The sequence below is a fragment of the Papaver somniferum genome, chromosome 10, assembly GCF_003573695.1.
Source record: "Papaver somniferum cultivar HN1 chromosome 10, ASM357369v1, whole genome shotgun sequence".
Classification (NCBI taxonomy): Eukaryota; Viridiplantae; Streptophyta; class Magnoliopsida; order Ranunculales; family Papaveraceae; genus Papaver; species Papaver somniferum.
Genome location: NC_039367.1, coordinates 53,510,063 through 53,524,827, shown reverse-complemented (window position 1 = coordinate 53,524,827; position 14,765 = coordinate 53,510,063). Strand labels below are relative to the sequence as shown.

General features: G+C 36.7%; 2 protein-coding genes across 2 annotated transcripts; one reads left to right on the top strand and one right to left on the bottom strand.

Moving 5' to 3' along the window:
* The first annotated feature begins 6,183 nt into the window (after positions 1–6,183).
* Positions 6,184–8,844, top strand: LOC113317013. Its single transcript, XM_026565169.1, has 7 exons — positions 6,184–6,350; positions 6,532–6,764; positions 6,868–6,993; positions 7,070–7,228; positions 7,478–7,650; positions 7,750–7,855; positions 8,528–8,844. Exons 2-7 carry the CDS (start codon positions 6,573–6,575, stop codon positions 8,555–8,557), a joined length of 786 nt encoding a protein of 261 aa, XP_026420954.1. The 5' UTR covers positions 6,184–6,350; positions 6,532–6,572; the 3' UTR covers positions 8,558–8,844.
* A 224-nt stretch (positions 8,845–9,068) lies between these two features.
* LOC113315644 (glycine-rich cell wall structural protein 1-like) lies at positions 9,069–9,512 on the bottom strand. The gene has a single exon (XM_026563907.1). The coding sequence runs from the start codon at positions 9,510–9,512 to the stop codon at positions 9,069–9,071; it is 444 nt and encodes a 147-aa protein (XP_026419692.1).
* Positions 9,513–14,765: the final 5,253 nt, after the last annotated feature.

Here is a 14,765-nt window from a genome sequence, read left to right as displayed (position 1 = left end):
AATCATCTTTGCAACATCAAAAAGAAAGATAGAAGCGAAAAGCAATTCTTGAAGCTGGTCGAAAAAAATAATTGGAGATGTTGTCCAACTTGCAATGTATGCATAGAGCGTATTGATGGTTGTACACTCATAATGTGCAGGTATTAATTCTAAGAATGAAGGCTAATTTCATGCCGCATGTTCAACTCCTAGCTAGTTGAACCCTGATCAACATATTTTTTTTCCATCTCGTAATGCAGATGCAAGACCAGATTTTGCTACTTCTGTGGTGGTAAAGTAACTAAAACGAAGTTATGTGATTGCCGCAGAAGTTATTGGGACTTGTACCATGAAGGCTTAAACGTACATGCACAACAACCAACCGCTAACTTAACAAATCGTGAAGAGAAGATCTTTGTCACACTTGCTTCATTATTCGTTGTTATTTGCGTCTTAGGGTTTATAATGTTTTCTATCGCAACTATTTTAACGTTCTAGCTACTTTAAATGCAAGTTGCCAGAAAGTGTTTCATAGTCGGTCATGGAATTGACATTCAGGCTTCCAGCATCAAAAGCGTATAACAAGGCCATCTTTATGTTTGCGAAATGGAAAAGAAATGCATATCAGTTTCAATTCATGAAGCTAACAAAAATTAAAAATGAAGATGAATACGGAGTCATGATTGTTTCAATTCATTTAAGATCATATTTTTTCATTATATTAAGTGCTTTTTATAGTACACCATTTATTTCAGGGATACTTGGAGTTTGGTACCCAGGTTTAGACTAACACTAGGATTTGGTCTAATATTTGTCCAATGTTAGAGCTTGGTACCTGGACTCGACGTTGACTCATGATGACTCAGTTAAATTTTGACTTCTGTTAAGAAATTATTAAAAAATTTATATAAAATATAATTGATAAACGAATTTACTATCAGACCCTTTACTTTAGTAAATTTGGCCCAATGTCCTAAATCTCTTCTCTCCCGTTTCCTCCCTTCTCTTCCGACTCCACCTGCAGAAACCCCAAACCATATGCAGAAACCCCATTGATGGTATAACAGAATCATCAAAAGTAATCACACCAAAATCAACTAGCTACAAGTTGATTAGTTAATTTACATTCCGTCTTGACAGAAATCAATCAAAATAAATAGTACCCCCTAATATCTATAGGATTATACACCAAAAGTAACTAATTTTTCAGAATCCCAATCTTAAATCAAACATTAAAATTCATCTCAATCACACTGATTTCGTCTAAAATTCAAGGGTTTTGATGAGATCTGAAGCTGGAAGAGAAAGGTCGTCTGTGTTGAATTCAAGGGTTTTGGCTAGATTCGAACTCTCAATTGACAAAAGAATCTGAAGGTTAGGGTTTTTGCATAATTAAGAGCGGATTGAGGATTTTGGTAAGTGTGTTTGCTGTTGAGAATCACAGTTAGGGTTTGAATCAGTTATGAATTTGAAGATCAACGGATGAATTGATGGGTCTGTGAAAAAATTGATTTGGGTTTTTGATGATTTCTGAAGCCAAGAAGGACAGGGATAACGAGATTGAGTTTTTGTTGTTATGAGTTGTGGTAAATTTATAAGTTAGAGCACGGATCTGTGTCGGAACTGGAAATTAGGGTTCGTATTGATGTTGGGTTTTCTGCTGAGATGATTGTGGCAGTGATTCTGGGTATTAATAGAAGGAGGATTGTTGTTGCCGATTGATTAGATGAACAAGTTTGAGTAGTTAGGGTTCACTTTATGTTCTTCATATGTCAGCTCTTCGATCAACACCAAATTATTGGAATCAACAGTGATGATTGATATTAATGGTAGTGGTGGTTGACTAGAACAATTAGATGAATGTTTAATTAACATTTTTTCATGCAGAGACGGGGGAGGAAGAAGAGGAGCAGAGAAATCCGGGTTTTTCTTTTTTCTGTTTTTAGGTTAATGAATTTCGATCTCACCGTAGGCTAGTGCTTTTATTAAAGCCGTTGGATCCTAAGCTATTTTGAGGGGTACATTTGTAAACTCAATTTTTAATTTATAAAAATTAATTAAAACCTGGTCAAAGAATGTCAACAACAATCAACGTCCAGTCCAGGTACCAAAGCCTAACGTTGGACAAATGTTAGACCAAAGTCTAGTGTTGGTCTGAATCTGAGTACCAAACTCTAATTGTCCCTTTATTTTATGCAGTGTATTTTCTTTTGTGCATTATTTTTTTTAATTATTAAACAAGTATTAACCCGAAAGATACATGACACGATAAACAACAACAAACAGGACAGACTGCAAATCACTTCCACACCGGACCAAGTAACGAATCTCTATGAGCAGTCTCTCAGTTAACAAAATCACAGCTAAAACAATCTTAGGTGACCAGAATTCATAACAGTAGCGTCCGCTTACATACGGGAGAGCTTGAATTGGTGATGCTAAATCCACAGCCGGAGAACATTTTTTTTAAGTTATTCAGATGATCAAAGTAAAAGATGGTTTAACTGAAATTAATCTGGTAGGTAAACAATGAATTCGTCGTATAAATCGTCGGAGCTCCTGCATCTGCCGAAGAAGATCATAACCAAACCGAGAGCTATTTTTGATCATATGGTGATCTGAACATAAGAAACCCATCACAGAGAAGTACACATGACCCATAAGTGAAAGCAACATAACAGACCTGTTAAACATAAAGTTAAAGCTTACATATGAATAAACACATGATCTTAATAAATTAGCTCAACCATAAACCCTAAGAGAGGATTCAGAAGATATCTAGAGCCGGAGATCAGAGGCGAAAAACTGAAAAATCCGGAGACGCTGCTAAAACTGCTATTTGGGTGTAGACCGGTGCTAAAAATGATGAACCTTGATCTCTTTTCTTCATCATAATACAAATCATGCTTCCACTCACAACTCAATCCCCGAATAAACGAATCCAAAATTACACAGTAGCAAAAACACAAATTAAAACATTAAGAACAAAACATAAATAAATGAAGCTAAAAACAAAGATTGAAAAAGGTTGTAGATCAAACAACAAACATGACACATTTTTATATGGGGTATGTTTTATTTTATTTTATGTGTACTGGTTATATATGTAGTGCACATTTTATGCACTGATTGTTTTCTAATATGAGATAGACATATAGGGATGTCAATGAGAGTTCGAAATCTGATAAAGTTTCTGAATATTCGGAATCCAATAGGAATTTTTACGACATAACGATTATCAAATTTCACAACCGGAAATTATCGGGACTTTTGAGTTATCGTAACGAAAAATATCCGATATTGTTAACGTATAGTGTATTGTTCCGGAATCCTATATACGGTCCATTCTTTATTTGCTTTCTCATTCAACTCGACACAAACTAGAGAGAAAAAGAGATAAAAAAACTCACTTTTCATGCTATCTTCCAATTCTTCTGAGAGTCGTGCTGTGACGAGGTCACCATCGTGACAACTTTTGTAAGGATGCACCCTCGAGCCATTGGATATTATCTCATCCATATATACGTATCTCGCTAGGTAATTATAAAATCAAAATCTGAGTATTTTTTATTTTGTAGTTTTTCTTATTGTATTATATCCCTATGTTTTATTTCATTTGTACTTTAATCCCTCTATCAAATCACAAGGATTTTAGCCTGTCATATGAATATGTATTCCTTCCTCCTCCGGGTAATCTCCTGTTTCAGTACTAGTTTGATCTTGCAAGTTCACGTCTATCACAACTGAACAAGGTACACGGGTCATTGCAGACCCATCAATAGCCAGCTGGAGATAAATCTTAAGATGAGAATTTTGCTTATGATGATGTCATAGTTAATCTACTCATGTTGTCTATCATATTATAGCTTATCATGGTTAAGGCTTGAGAAGCTACTGAAATCAACTATGTTCATATTGGTTAATGGGATTTGTATTGAAATATTTTTGAAGAGTTAAACAACATCGATTAAAAAAATATATTAATTTGATATAACTTGTTGGTGAATGATTCAATCAGGTTAGCTCAGAATGCTTTTATTCTTATTAAATGGTATAATCATTTTGCTTAGTGTTTTTTATCATAGATAAATGCTCGCAAATACGCTAAAATGTAAGCATCCTCTATAATCATCAACGACAACCTCCCCCGCAGCTTTAGTTAGAAAATGGATTTCTATTACGACTACTAAAGAAACTTCTATAGATTCCTTCTTCAGTCTCAACGTGCATACTAGGCAAGGAAAGAAAAGTAACAGCCAAATAGCAGCCAACTGGACATATTATAATCAGCAACTGACTTCTCAAATTCAGTTGGTTCAGCAACTTTGTCCCTTAATGTTATACGTTTTCTCCCCCTGATTAATCCCATCAAAGTCATCATGAGCAAAGTTGATCAAGTCTTCTTCGATGTGGGAAAAACAAAGGGTATTGTGCTAGGTTTTCAGGAAGCAAGTAAACAAAACAAGCTAGTTTACTCACGAGCTAAAATATCACCTATTTACTATAAGGAAGCAAGTAAACAAAATAAATAACATGTATTTTGGGGATTACAAAATAAGAAAAATAATTAAATAAAAAGTATTTTATGATTGCCTATCGACATACATATATATTGATGAGATTATATCCAATGGCTCGGGAGAGCACCCTTACGGAAACTGTCACGAGGATGATCTCGTCACAACACGACTCTTTTTCTGAATTTTCTTTTTCTATTCAAATTAGGGTATCTGAATATGTGTGAATACTAATTATAAAACTAGGGTTTCTTCTTCTAATTTTTTTGGGTTTAATTTCGATCTTGAAACTCAATTTTCAATTTAGGGTTTCTGAAATTAGGATTTCAAAATTTATTTGTGAAATCATTCATGTGAATCATGTCACAAAGACAAAGAGCATCCATTCATGTTGGTTCCTAAAACAATCCATCAAGTTTAGTGACATCACAATTACAAGAACAAGCAACGAGTGTTCAAGGTTCAGCAATTAACTCAACACCTGTGAATCGACCCAGAGAAGAAGGAAAACAAGAGGAAGATCCAGTTGTATCTGAAGAAAAGAATAAACTACGTACAACAAGATCTGATGTATGGAACGCATTTGAAAGAATAGTTACTCAAAAGGTTTGACCAGATGGGAAGGAGGTATCATCAGTTTTAGGTGAATGCAAACATTGTTTGAAGATAATTGAAGCATCAAGTGCAAAAAGAACCAGCCGCTTGAGGTCCCATCTAAATACCTGCAAAAAGAAGCCAGAGAATCAGCTTCAACAAAGAAAGATAATTGCAATCAAAATAAGTAATATATAAACTAAGTTAGCTAATTGGAAATATGATCCTGATGCGTTACTAGGTTACTTATTGCTAAGATGATTTCTAAGCATTGTTATCCAATCAATATGGTTGAGCATCCATATTTTAAAGAGTTTATTAGTTCTCTGAATCATTATGCTAATGATTTTGAACTGAAAACTTGAGATGAATTTGGATTTGAAAAACTGGTATTTCTGTTTTCCGTCAGATACAGGAAATTATCGGAATATTATCTGATAGCCAATAACTTAAACGTAACGGAATGAGAATTGATTTCAGATTTGCGTCGAAAGTTATCGGATATTCGATAACTCTTATCGTAATGGAAGCGGCTGAGCCACAATCCATTTCGATACGTGTCGTCGACATCTCTATAGATAGTGCATTAGTGCTGGTGCGCAAGCGTGTGTCTAAACTTGCGCGCTACATGTACTGATGTACAACGACTCATCTTCATGGTAGGAAAAAAGAAACAAAAGCAACCCATGGAATAAACAACAGTTCAAAATCGATTTGGACTATAGAGTCTAACACTATGTTTGTTTACTCCTGAGTCATCGTCGTCTGGATCTGACTGAAATCACCTGACTCATCTGGTTATGACTTAATATGTTTGTTTTGAGTTAAATCTGTCTCAACTGACTCAAAAATATGTGAGCGATCAGTGGTTTGGTTCCATGAGTTAGGGGTATTTTGCTACCTGACTCAAACGGGTCCGAGTCAGGGGTTACGTCGAGTCAGATGTGACTCAAAACAGAAAACAAATGGTCTATCCGACTCGCGACGAGTGAGGGGTTGACTCAGATCCGGATTGAGTCAGATGACTCGTACTGCATTGTACTTTACCGAGTGGTTCAGAACCTGAAAAGTTCACTCTCGAGCTAACACTGATGTTTTCTAGCCATTCAAATATTCGTGGCCTGCTAACACTTGGTTTTATCATTCAATTCCCGCCGTTTATTTGTAGATATTTTCTTCCTTATGCTCTGAGAATACTAGAATATGAAAACACTCTCTCCGGATTCATATTCTCTGAGCTGTATCTAAAGCCCTAATCAGGTTAGTTGAGAATCTTAAAAGTTTTCGATTTTTTCTGTAATTTCATTTTGTTTCTGATTTCTGTTATTATGTATTAGAATTGGTTAACACAACAAAGAATTGAAAACAAGAAAGAACACTGATAGATTTCATCAATGAGTTGGTTACTTGTTGTTTACATCGAGCCTCATGTTTTTTTCAGCTATTATACGAAAGCTTAAGAGGCATTGGCATGATGCAAATATGCTGATAATACATATGCCGAAAGGAATTATCAAGTGTCGGACAAATTTCTTACTTGATATTTCTATTGGAGCTTCTTCAAGAATTTTTTGCAACCAAATATTGCGTAATTCCTGTGGCTCTGATGGTGCCGAGTTTAAAATTCGTCAGTTTATGAGTATATCAAAACAAAGAACTTCAACAAAATGGCTGGTAAAGATTTAATTCTACTTCACAGCCGTTTTCTCCTGAAAATAAATGAACTTTTACTAGTGTTGCTAATTTGCGTATTTTGTGTGGAATGAACCTCTTGTAGTGTGAATCACGTCTCGTTCCTTCATCCAATGATGATGATGAGTATCGTTCATCTCGAAATATAGCTATCAGCCTGTTTAGGAGGTACAGGAATGTCATCAATCGCGGAGGATGTGACAACTTAAAAGTATATTTATAAAAAGTTTATACGGGTAGCATTTTGATAGGGCATCTTGTTATCATCTTAATCTTTTGTGTATTAGGAGTTCATTGGTGCAGGCGTAAATGCATATGCACTTGGCTGTACTCAAGAAGGATTAAGGAGAGAACTTACAGATATGAAGGAATCTGGGATTGAAATAGAGAGGACTCGAAGCAATGGTGGAAACGCGAGCTTGAAGTCCAAAATATTCTCTGAAGAGGTGAGAATCTCTCTTATGCCTAATTGAACAAAGAACTCCTAAAATAAATTATGTCAATTTAATCTTTTGAGCAAGTGGTCGCCAAATAGAGTTATGTGACCCTACTAGTTGCAACCTTGTCTGCTGAGTTTTTAGTTGTATGCCGAGGATATTAACAAGTAACTGTAAGTTTGTAATTTTACAATGGCATTGTCTAATCAATTACAAACTATTTGGAATCTTATTTATATTATTTTTTTCATAATTTAGGTTGATGAGTGCATTCTTTGGTTGAGCATCATATTTATCACAATCTTGTGCACCCCACAACCAACTGTTGTGAGATGGTCAGCTACGCCTCCAGTCTCAGATGATATCCTGCTTCGGTGGAAAGGATTTTGTGCACTCATAGCTAATGCATATTATATAAAAGGAATGGCATGGTATGGACCACCTTGATTTGAGTTGATTTAGTAGAAACTTCGACTTCATTTAGGTTAAATATCTCATGTATTGCCGTGCTTTATTTTTTATCCCCACAGGCTTCCAGTGAAGACACTTCAATTAGAACAAATGGCAGTTGTTGGGCATTCTGAGGAGCCATCAGTTGTTGCTAGCCGAATGCAATTAGTATTCAGTACTCTAGAGGTTTGTATCCATTCAAATACTTTCTATCTCAAAGCTATGTTGTATTAGGCGCTAGGCGAGGCACCCCAGGCGAGCGCCTAAAAATTAGAAAACAACAGCAGTAAGCCTAATTTGGCGCATTTGGTGCTTTTTTACTTAGGCGCCCCTTTGGCGCCTCGCCCGCCTAGGCGAGCGCCCGGGGGGCCTTTTACAACATAGTCTCAAAGTACTAACACCTTAAAAATGTTGGGTTAGTGTCCAATCAATGTGATAACGAATTCAGCAAATTCTGTAACTTAATGCTGTCGTAAGTTCTTCTGATGTTCATCATAAAAAAACAAAAAAAAGATGAAGAGAAAGAAATAGAAAAGGTACATACTGATCAGGGACAAGATGTTGAAGGAAGCATATGGGTACAAGATTACTGACTTAGAAAATATGATGTCTATGCAATATCTCGTTGCTGTTCTCTTTTAAATTATACAATTATTGGAGTTTAGGAGCAAATATTGCCTATGTAGACCAGTTTGATTTTGTGAATCACTGCCTAGCAAAGGAGGAGACCACTTTGTTGTGCCAGCTAGTGAGCCTAGTGGAACTATTCTTTTCCACTGTCCATGGTGCTTTCTGTTTTATGACTGGCTATTATAATACTACATGAAAACTGCTCCAATGTCTTGTTTGCTTGTGCAGGTAGTCAGTCCACAATGGCCAATTATTTAGTTGCAAAATTTGCAATCCGATGTTTCAGGTATGGAACAGATGTTTGTATATTCTCTGTGAAAAAGTAGTTTACTAATGCGAAGCAATATATGTGTATATGATAAGTTTCATACTGTGGGTTTCGACCCCTTTTGTTCCGCGGCAACTACTACTATAGTTTAACCTCTCTGGTACATATGGAAATCTGTCCATCAATCTTGCTGTCCTTGGAATGAAAGCTTGGCCTTTGTTATATATGTATGGATTTTCATCTGGCATAGAAGTGAAATTTTCATATATGTTGTTAATTCATTTTCATGTCATGATATATTTGAACTTATTTCATTAATAACTAGGGAATACAGCTTAAATATTACAATGGGCGAGCAGGAAAATTGATTAGAAACAAATGGAAAACATTGGCATGAGACATTTTGAATTCATAGTAGAATATATGGTAGATTAGGATCCACTATAACTTGCTTAATTTAAACAAATTAAGCATTTCTAGGAGCTGTGCTTAATTAATCAACTAATGAAATCCACCTCCAAACCCTCCACCAGCTCCCCCTCCAGCTCCATACCCACCGCCAAGTCCACCACCACCACCACCAAATCCTCCACCCCCACCTCCAAGTCCACCACCACCACCTCCATTGAATCCTCCTCCACCGCCACCTCCAAGTCCTCCACCATATACATACCCACCTCCATATTGTACACCACCACCAAAACCAGCTCCAGAACCACCTCCAAATCCACCGCTTCCACCAAATCCACCACCACCGCCTCCACCAAATCCTCCGCCACCACCTCCCCCAAGACCACCTCCTATACCAGAACCTCCTCCCAAACCACCGCCGAAGAAGGTCTTCTCCTCTTCAAAAGAATGACCTTGCTTATCCTTGGAAAGACTTCTAGCATTGGCACAAACAAGGGCACCAAGGAACACAAGTAAAAACAGCTTTGCGGTCATGATTCTTATAGTAACTAAATAGAAGAGGTAGTAGTAGTAGTAGTATAAAAATTAAATGTTGGAATGAATGAAGAATTGTGAGATTTGGACTGGAGAACGAGAAAGAGAATTTATAGGATGCGAGTGTAACTTTGAGTGACATATATTTTGAGCACGGATTTTTTCAGGGGGACAGTTGAAAAAGGTTTGAACTTTGAATTACATGCAACTAAAATTTTATCCAGAGAGTCCGTGTTAGAGTAATAAATATTGGAACAACTGTCACCTTTCTCATTCACCTGAATCACCTCTGACATTTATGAGAAGCCTTGGTTAAAATAAAAAGTTTTGTTTGTTGATAAACAATGCTTATTATAACTTGGTAAATAATAACAGACTAACATGGAGGGAATTGATTCCAAAAGTGTGCTGAATTTTAATGTTAGAGGTCATCATCTAGATTACAGATTTAGTAGCGCACAGTTATCAATCCCAAAACATTACTTGTTTGGTTTTTACAGTCCAGTCGATTACAGATTTGTTTCCAGGATAGTTGCAACTTATACAGGTTTTTACTACAGGTTAATGGTTAGTGATAAAAAGTCCGTAACAAATTACTTGGGATAACCTTTTGTGCCATAGGCAGTGACTTCCCAACACCCCATAAAGGTTTCCAGGTTATCCTGCAAGGCTGCAACTGGCAATCTTTTATTAGCAGTGGAGACTTATTTGGAAAACTCTATAACTTGGACAACTAACATAGTCCAGACCTAGGACAATCAATCCAGACCTTTGATCATTCCCATCTTCCATCCACTACCAATACCAATGCTTGAGTCATTCCCCTCTTCACCATTAAGATTGTGCCACATCGTGTACCAAGATTGGACAAGCTCCTGTTGTCCCGGCTGTAGCAAGGTCCGATTTATTTTATATTTATAATACGACCTTCTAGAGATCTATCTCAGTCCTGGTTGGTTTGGGGTCTATAAAATCCATTTGGGACCTATCAAAATTTTGATCCGAACATTTTGAATGATAAGGGTAGTTTAAAGTGTATAATATTCCCTCCGTCCCACTATTAAGTGACCTAGTGTATCACTAAATTTAATTATACACTAGGTCACTTAATAGTGGGACGGAGGTAGTACTAAACTACCATGTTCACTAATCATAATAATTCTAGTTATCTAGAACAAATACAAAACCAAAATTATTTCTATTAACAATTTTTAATCAAAATCTAATTTATTCTCAATTTCAATCAAAAATCAAAAACTAAAACCTAATCTCAAAAACAAAGAGATTTTACTTTTTTCTTTTAGGGTTTTCAAACAATATCTTCAGCGACAGCCAATTCGAGTGATTGAGTCAAATCCCATTTTTGTAAGAGAAATTCATCAATCTTCTCCTCGCTATGAATCTTTGATATTTCCTCGTAAATTTTTTTCTGAAAACCAACATGAATTTATGTATTCATTAACGTAAACCGATTTCCGATGATGTTCATAAAACACGAAAACATCGCCCAGATACGGTGCTTAGGGTACACTCACATAGACCTTTTCTAGGTTGATGTGATGAACATCAAGCACAATCGGTTTATATTAGTGCATATATATATGAACCGGTTCTTTACCCATGTTTGAGTATTTTCAGAAAGTAAGAATCGGTGAGTAGGTTTACCCTATAATCTGATTATTGCAATCGGTCTTTTGTCTATGTTTTATATACCAATTTTGGGTGTTCTTGGTGAATTAAAACATCAACCCAGAATCGCTCTACGAATGCATGAACATTTATCGATTCTGTGTTGATTTTTGTCTTTTTTTTTCCGTTATGATGATGAATTAACGTTGATTTCAGGGTTAACTTGATTAAACATCTATTAATCACACGAATTAATACTAATTAGTCGGGGGTAAATTATCCATTAATAGAATAAATGGCTAAGGGTTTTTCATTTTACTTTAAATGTCTTATTTTGTCACGTAGTGATAGGCAGCAAATAGATTTTATAGGCCCCGATTCTCTTTTCTTTTTTTGAAAGAAAAATCAGGAATTTTAGGCCAAAGGCAAATTTAAAATTACACGACACTATTTTGGCTCAATATGATCAATGACACTATTTGGGAGATTACACTTCCTTTCCTATTACAACTATTATTTTCAGCAAGACTCGGCCTCAGACCTTAGTCACCAAGAGCTGAAGAAGGAGCGAGGTCAGGAGCGAAATGCGTAAAATTTTCAAAAATAAAACCCGAGCGAGTCGGGAGCGTAAATTAGTTTCATTGATAAAAGTAATTTATCTATCTATGTAATAATTTATTAATACAAGTATACAACTAATTTTCATAATAAATAAGATGAAAAAACACTTAGAAATAATTAATAAAGTGCCTATTTTCAAAATATCTCTCTCAACCATTCACTTCGTTTGTCTCTTGCTATTATTTCGAACTTTTCGAAGATGATTTCTTTCTTGTGTTTCCTGTGAAGTGGAGGTGGAGGTGGAGGTGAAGATGCAAACAATACAGGGGAAGATGGATGACTAAGAGAAGGTATTGTGGCTTTATCAAAGTGATTATTCTCTTCAAACTCAAATACAGTCTTGCGCTCTCTTGCTTTGATTGCATCATTTGCTTCTTCAATGTTATCTTCTTTTGGATTTAAATCCCAATTACTATATTGAGTTTCATAATCTGCTCTCTGTCGCACAAGTAGATGCTGATTATAATCAACATATACTAGTTTTTTAGCCATATCGGCGCCCAATTGGTTTCGCTTTACGGTATGAATGTAACTATAAGTGCTCCAACAACTCTCTGCACAAGATGTGTTTACACTTTGAGATATGATGTGTGTCGTAACCACAACAAATTAATCGAGATTTTTTCCACTAATTAAATAATAATATAGCGGTAGTAAGGATCGTTCCCACGGAGAGCTATGTAATTGATATGTTATTTGATTCAGCAAAATAATAAAATACAAAGGGGGATTGGTTTAAAGTAAAATAAAAAGAATAACAAATAAAAGAAAGAGATGATCAAGGAATCCTTCGCCGTTACTAAGCGATAACTGGATTAGTATACTTATCTATCTTCGTTAGAACCATTCATCACCAGCCGAAGAACAGCAGCTAGCTCAGTGCTATCCCAAAAACTCCTTATACCATGGATACGGAAGCTCTCCAATATCAGATTCTATCCAACCGAACCACCAAGTAGTAGTTCACTCAAGGTGTAATCCAATCGAACGCTTTAGGCTTTGTGAATTAGGTTGATCCCAATAGTTAACTCTTAGCTCAAGGTCCACTTGCTGGTGTTATCTTCACTCGCAATTGCTCCACAGAGTCCCTCTGCAAGGTCTCGCGATTTCTACTTGTGTATGAATTATTCGACGATTACTTATCTCCTAACCCAATACTAGCAATAGAACAATCAATAGACTAATCTAGTATGCATCCCAAATCAATCTAGTTTTCACTCATAAACCCTAGATACTGTAAAGACATACGATAATGATAAAAACTCCGAAAAAACTTGTATAGCTAACAAAGAATCACACTTAGAACATTGAATTCATCCTTAATCAATAGAAATTAGTTATATATGGATTTACTAAAACCCACAAAAATATAAGAAGAAAGAAGAAGAAAATAGCTTGGTTTCCCCCCAAAGGGGTAAACCCTAAAATATGGATTAAGAACCTCTCTCCTCTCTCTTTATTTTTCTCCCTGGAACTGTGTTTCTTCTCTAGCTTTGGCTTCTTTATATAGGCATTAGTGAGCCGGGTATGATCCACAAAAGTCGTAGTCGATAAACATTCAAAGTCGGCTCAGAAGAATCTGTTGTTTGAGAAATCAAGTGCTGTAGATCCTGTGTGAAGGCAAGCATTCTAACACAGTACTCCTAACTTGTAATTGGCTACGCATTTCAGCAGACCCCGGGTGCATCAGTGTGTTTGCTTTTAAGGCTGAGTGTACATCAACTTAATATACTATAGGCGGCACCGGATCTCTTCTTTCATGCGTGTTTCTTCTCGATTGCCGCGTAAGAAACATTTCATTCTAATCTTGAAATCTTATATCCATATCTGTGATCACCTCCGTATCTTCTCGACCTTCTCGACTGGTTTCTCGGTCAAGCGACCCAACTTCATCCAAATCCAGCAGAGTCGTACCCATCAACAAAAACACATTCGTTGTTGTTTTCTCGGCTGAAAACTCTGCCTGAGACCAGACCACTCGAGCTCGTATCATCCACCAAACCAACTCCATCTCTTAACCTTGCTGTAGAACTCAACCCATCAGCCACATCCAATCTTCATAACCACTGTCGAATATGTTGTCATGAACTACAGATCAACTCATCGTCACTGCCATCAATGGCATTAACCAGCTCGAGCTACAGACTCCACCATGTCTTCATAAAGAGTTCAACTCTTCTGAGCTTCCAATCTCTCGGTGGTCCAACAATCTTGAACAACGATCAGCACCACCAACTTTTGTTCTCCATCTTTGCACTTGCAGTCACCAGACAAGCTCTTCATGCCTCTTCCAAGCTCAGTCCACAACTCTTCTTCATCTTTGAATGATGGTAGCAACCACCAGTTCATCGTCGCGACTGCTGATAATGGCAGCAGCAACTACATCATGTTCTCGGGATAAACTCTGAATCAGAGCGTAACCCAAGTCTTATCATCACTGCCTTCAGTAGCTAATGACAACAACAACTCAAACTCGAGCTTCAAGAATCAATGAACAATAACACCATCCTTCATCATCAGGATCATCTTCAGTTTCCGGCAATGGCAGTAAGCCAAACCATCCGCGTTCGTCACAACATTAACACCCTTCATCTTCTCTGTTTTCTGAAGCTCTCATCATGATCCATCTCTAACGGCACGAGCATCACCAGCAGCACTCTTCCCTGAACTGATCGTGATATGGAAGTGAAGAAGAAGCTGACAGCCTTGAGTAATTAGGCCGGGTGCCATTAACACGATTTGAATTTCAGCTTCCCCCATTAAATGACATGACTGCCTTTAGCAGTTCCTTTGAAACTGTCCAACCCTTAACAGAATGAATGTCCCTTAACGTACAGTGGGGTACCAATAGCACTTGACCTTTAAATGACCATTTTACCGTAGTCTTCTAAGTTCTTGTTTTGCTCATAACTCCTTCATACAAACTCAGAATGACTCGCCATTGACTTTGGTTTCTCATCCCTTACAGATTGATGACAAGAAATCTTATATTTGAACGAGTTC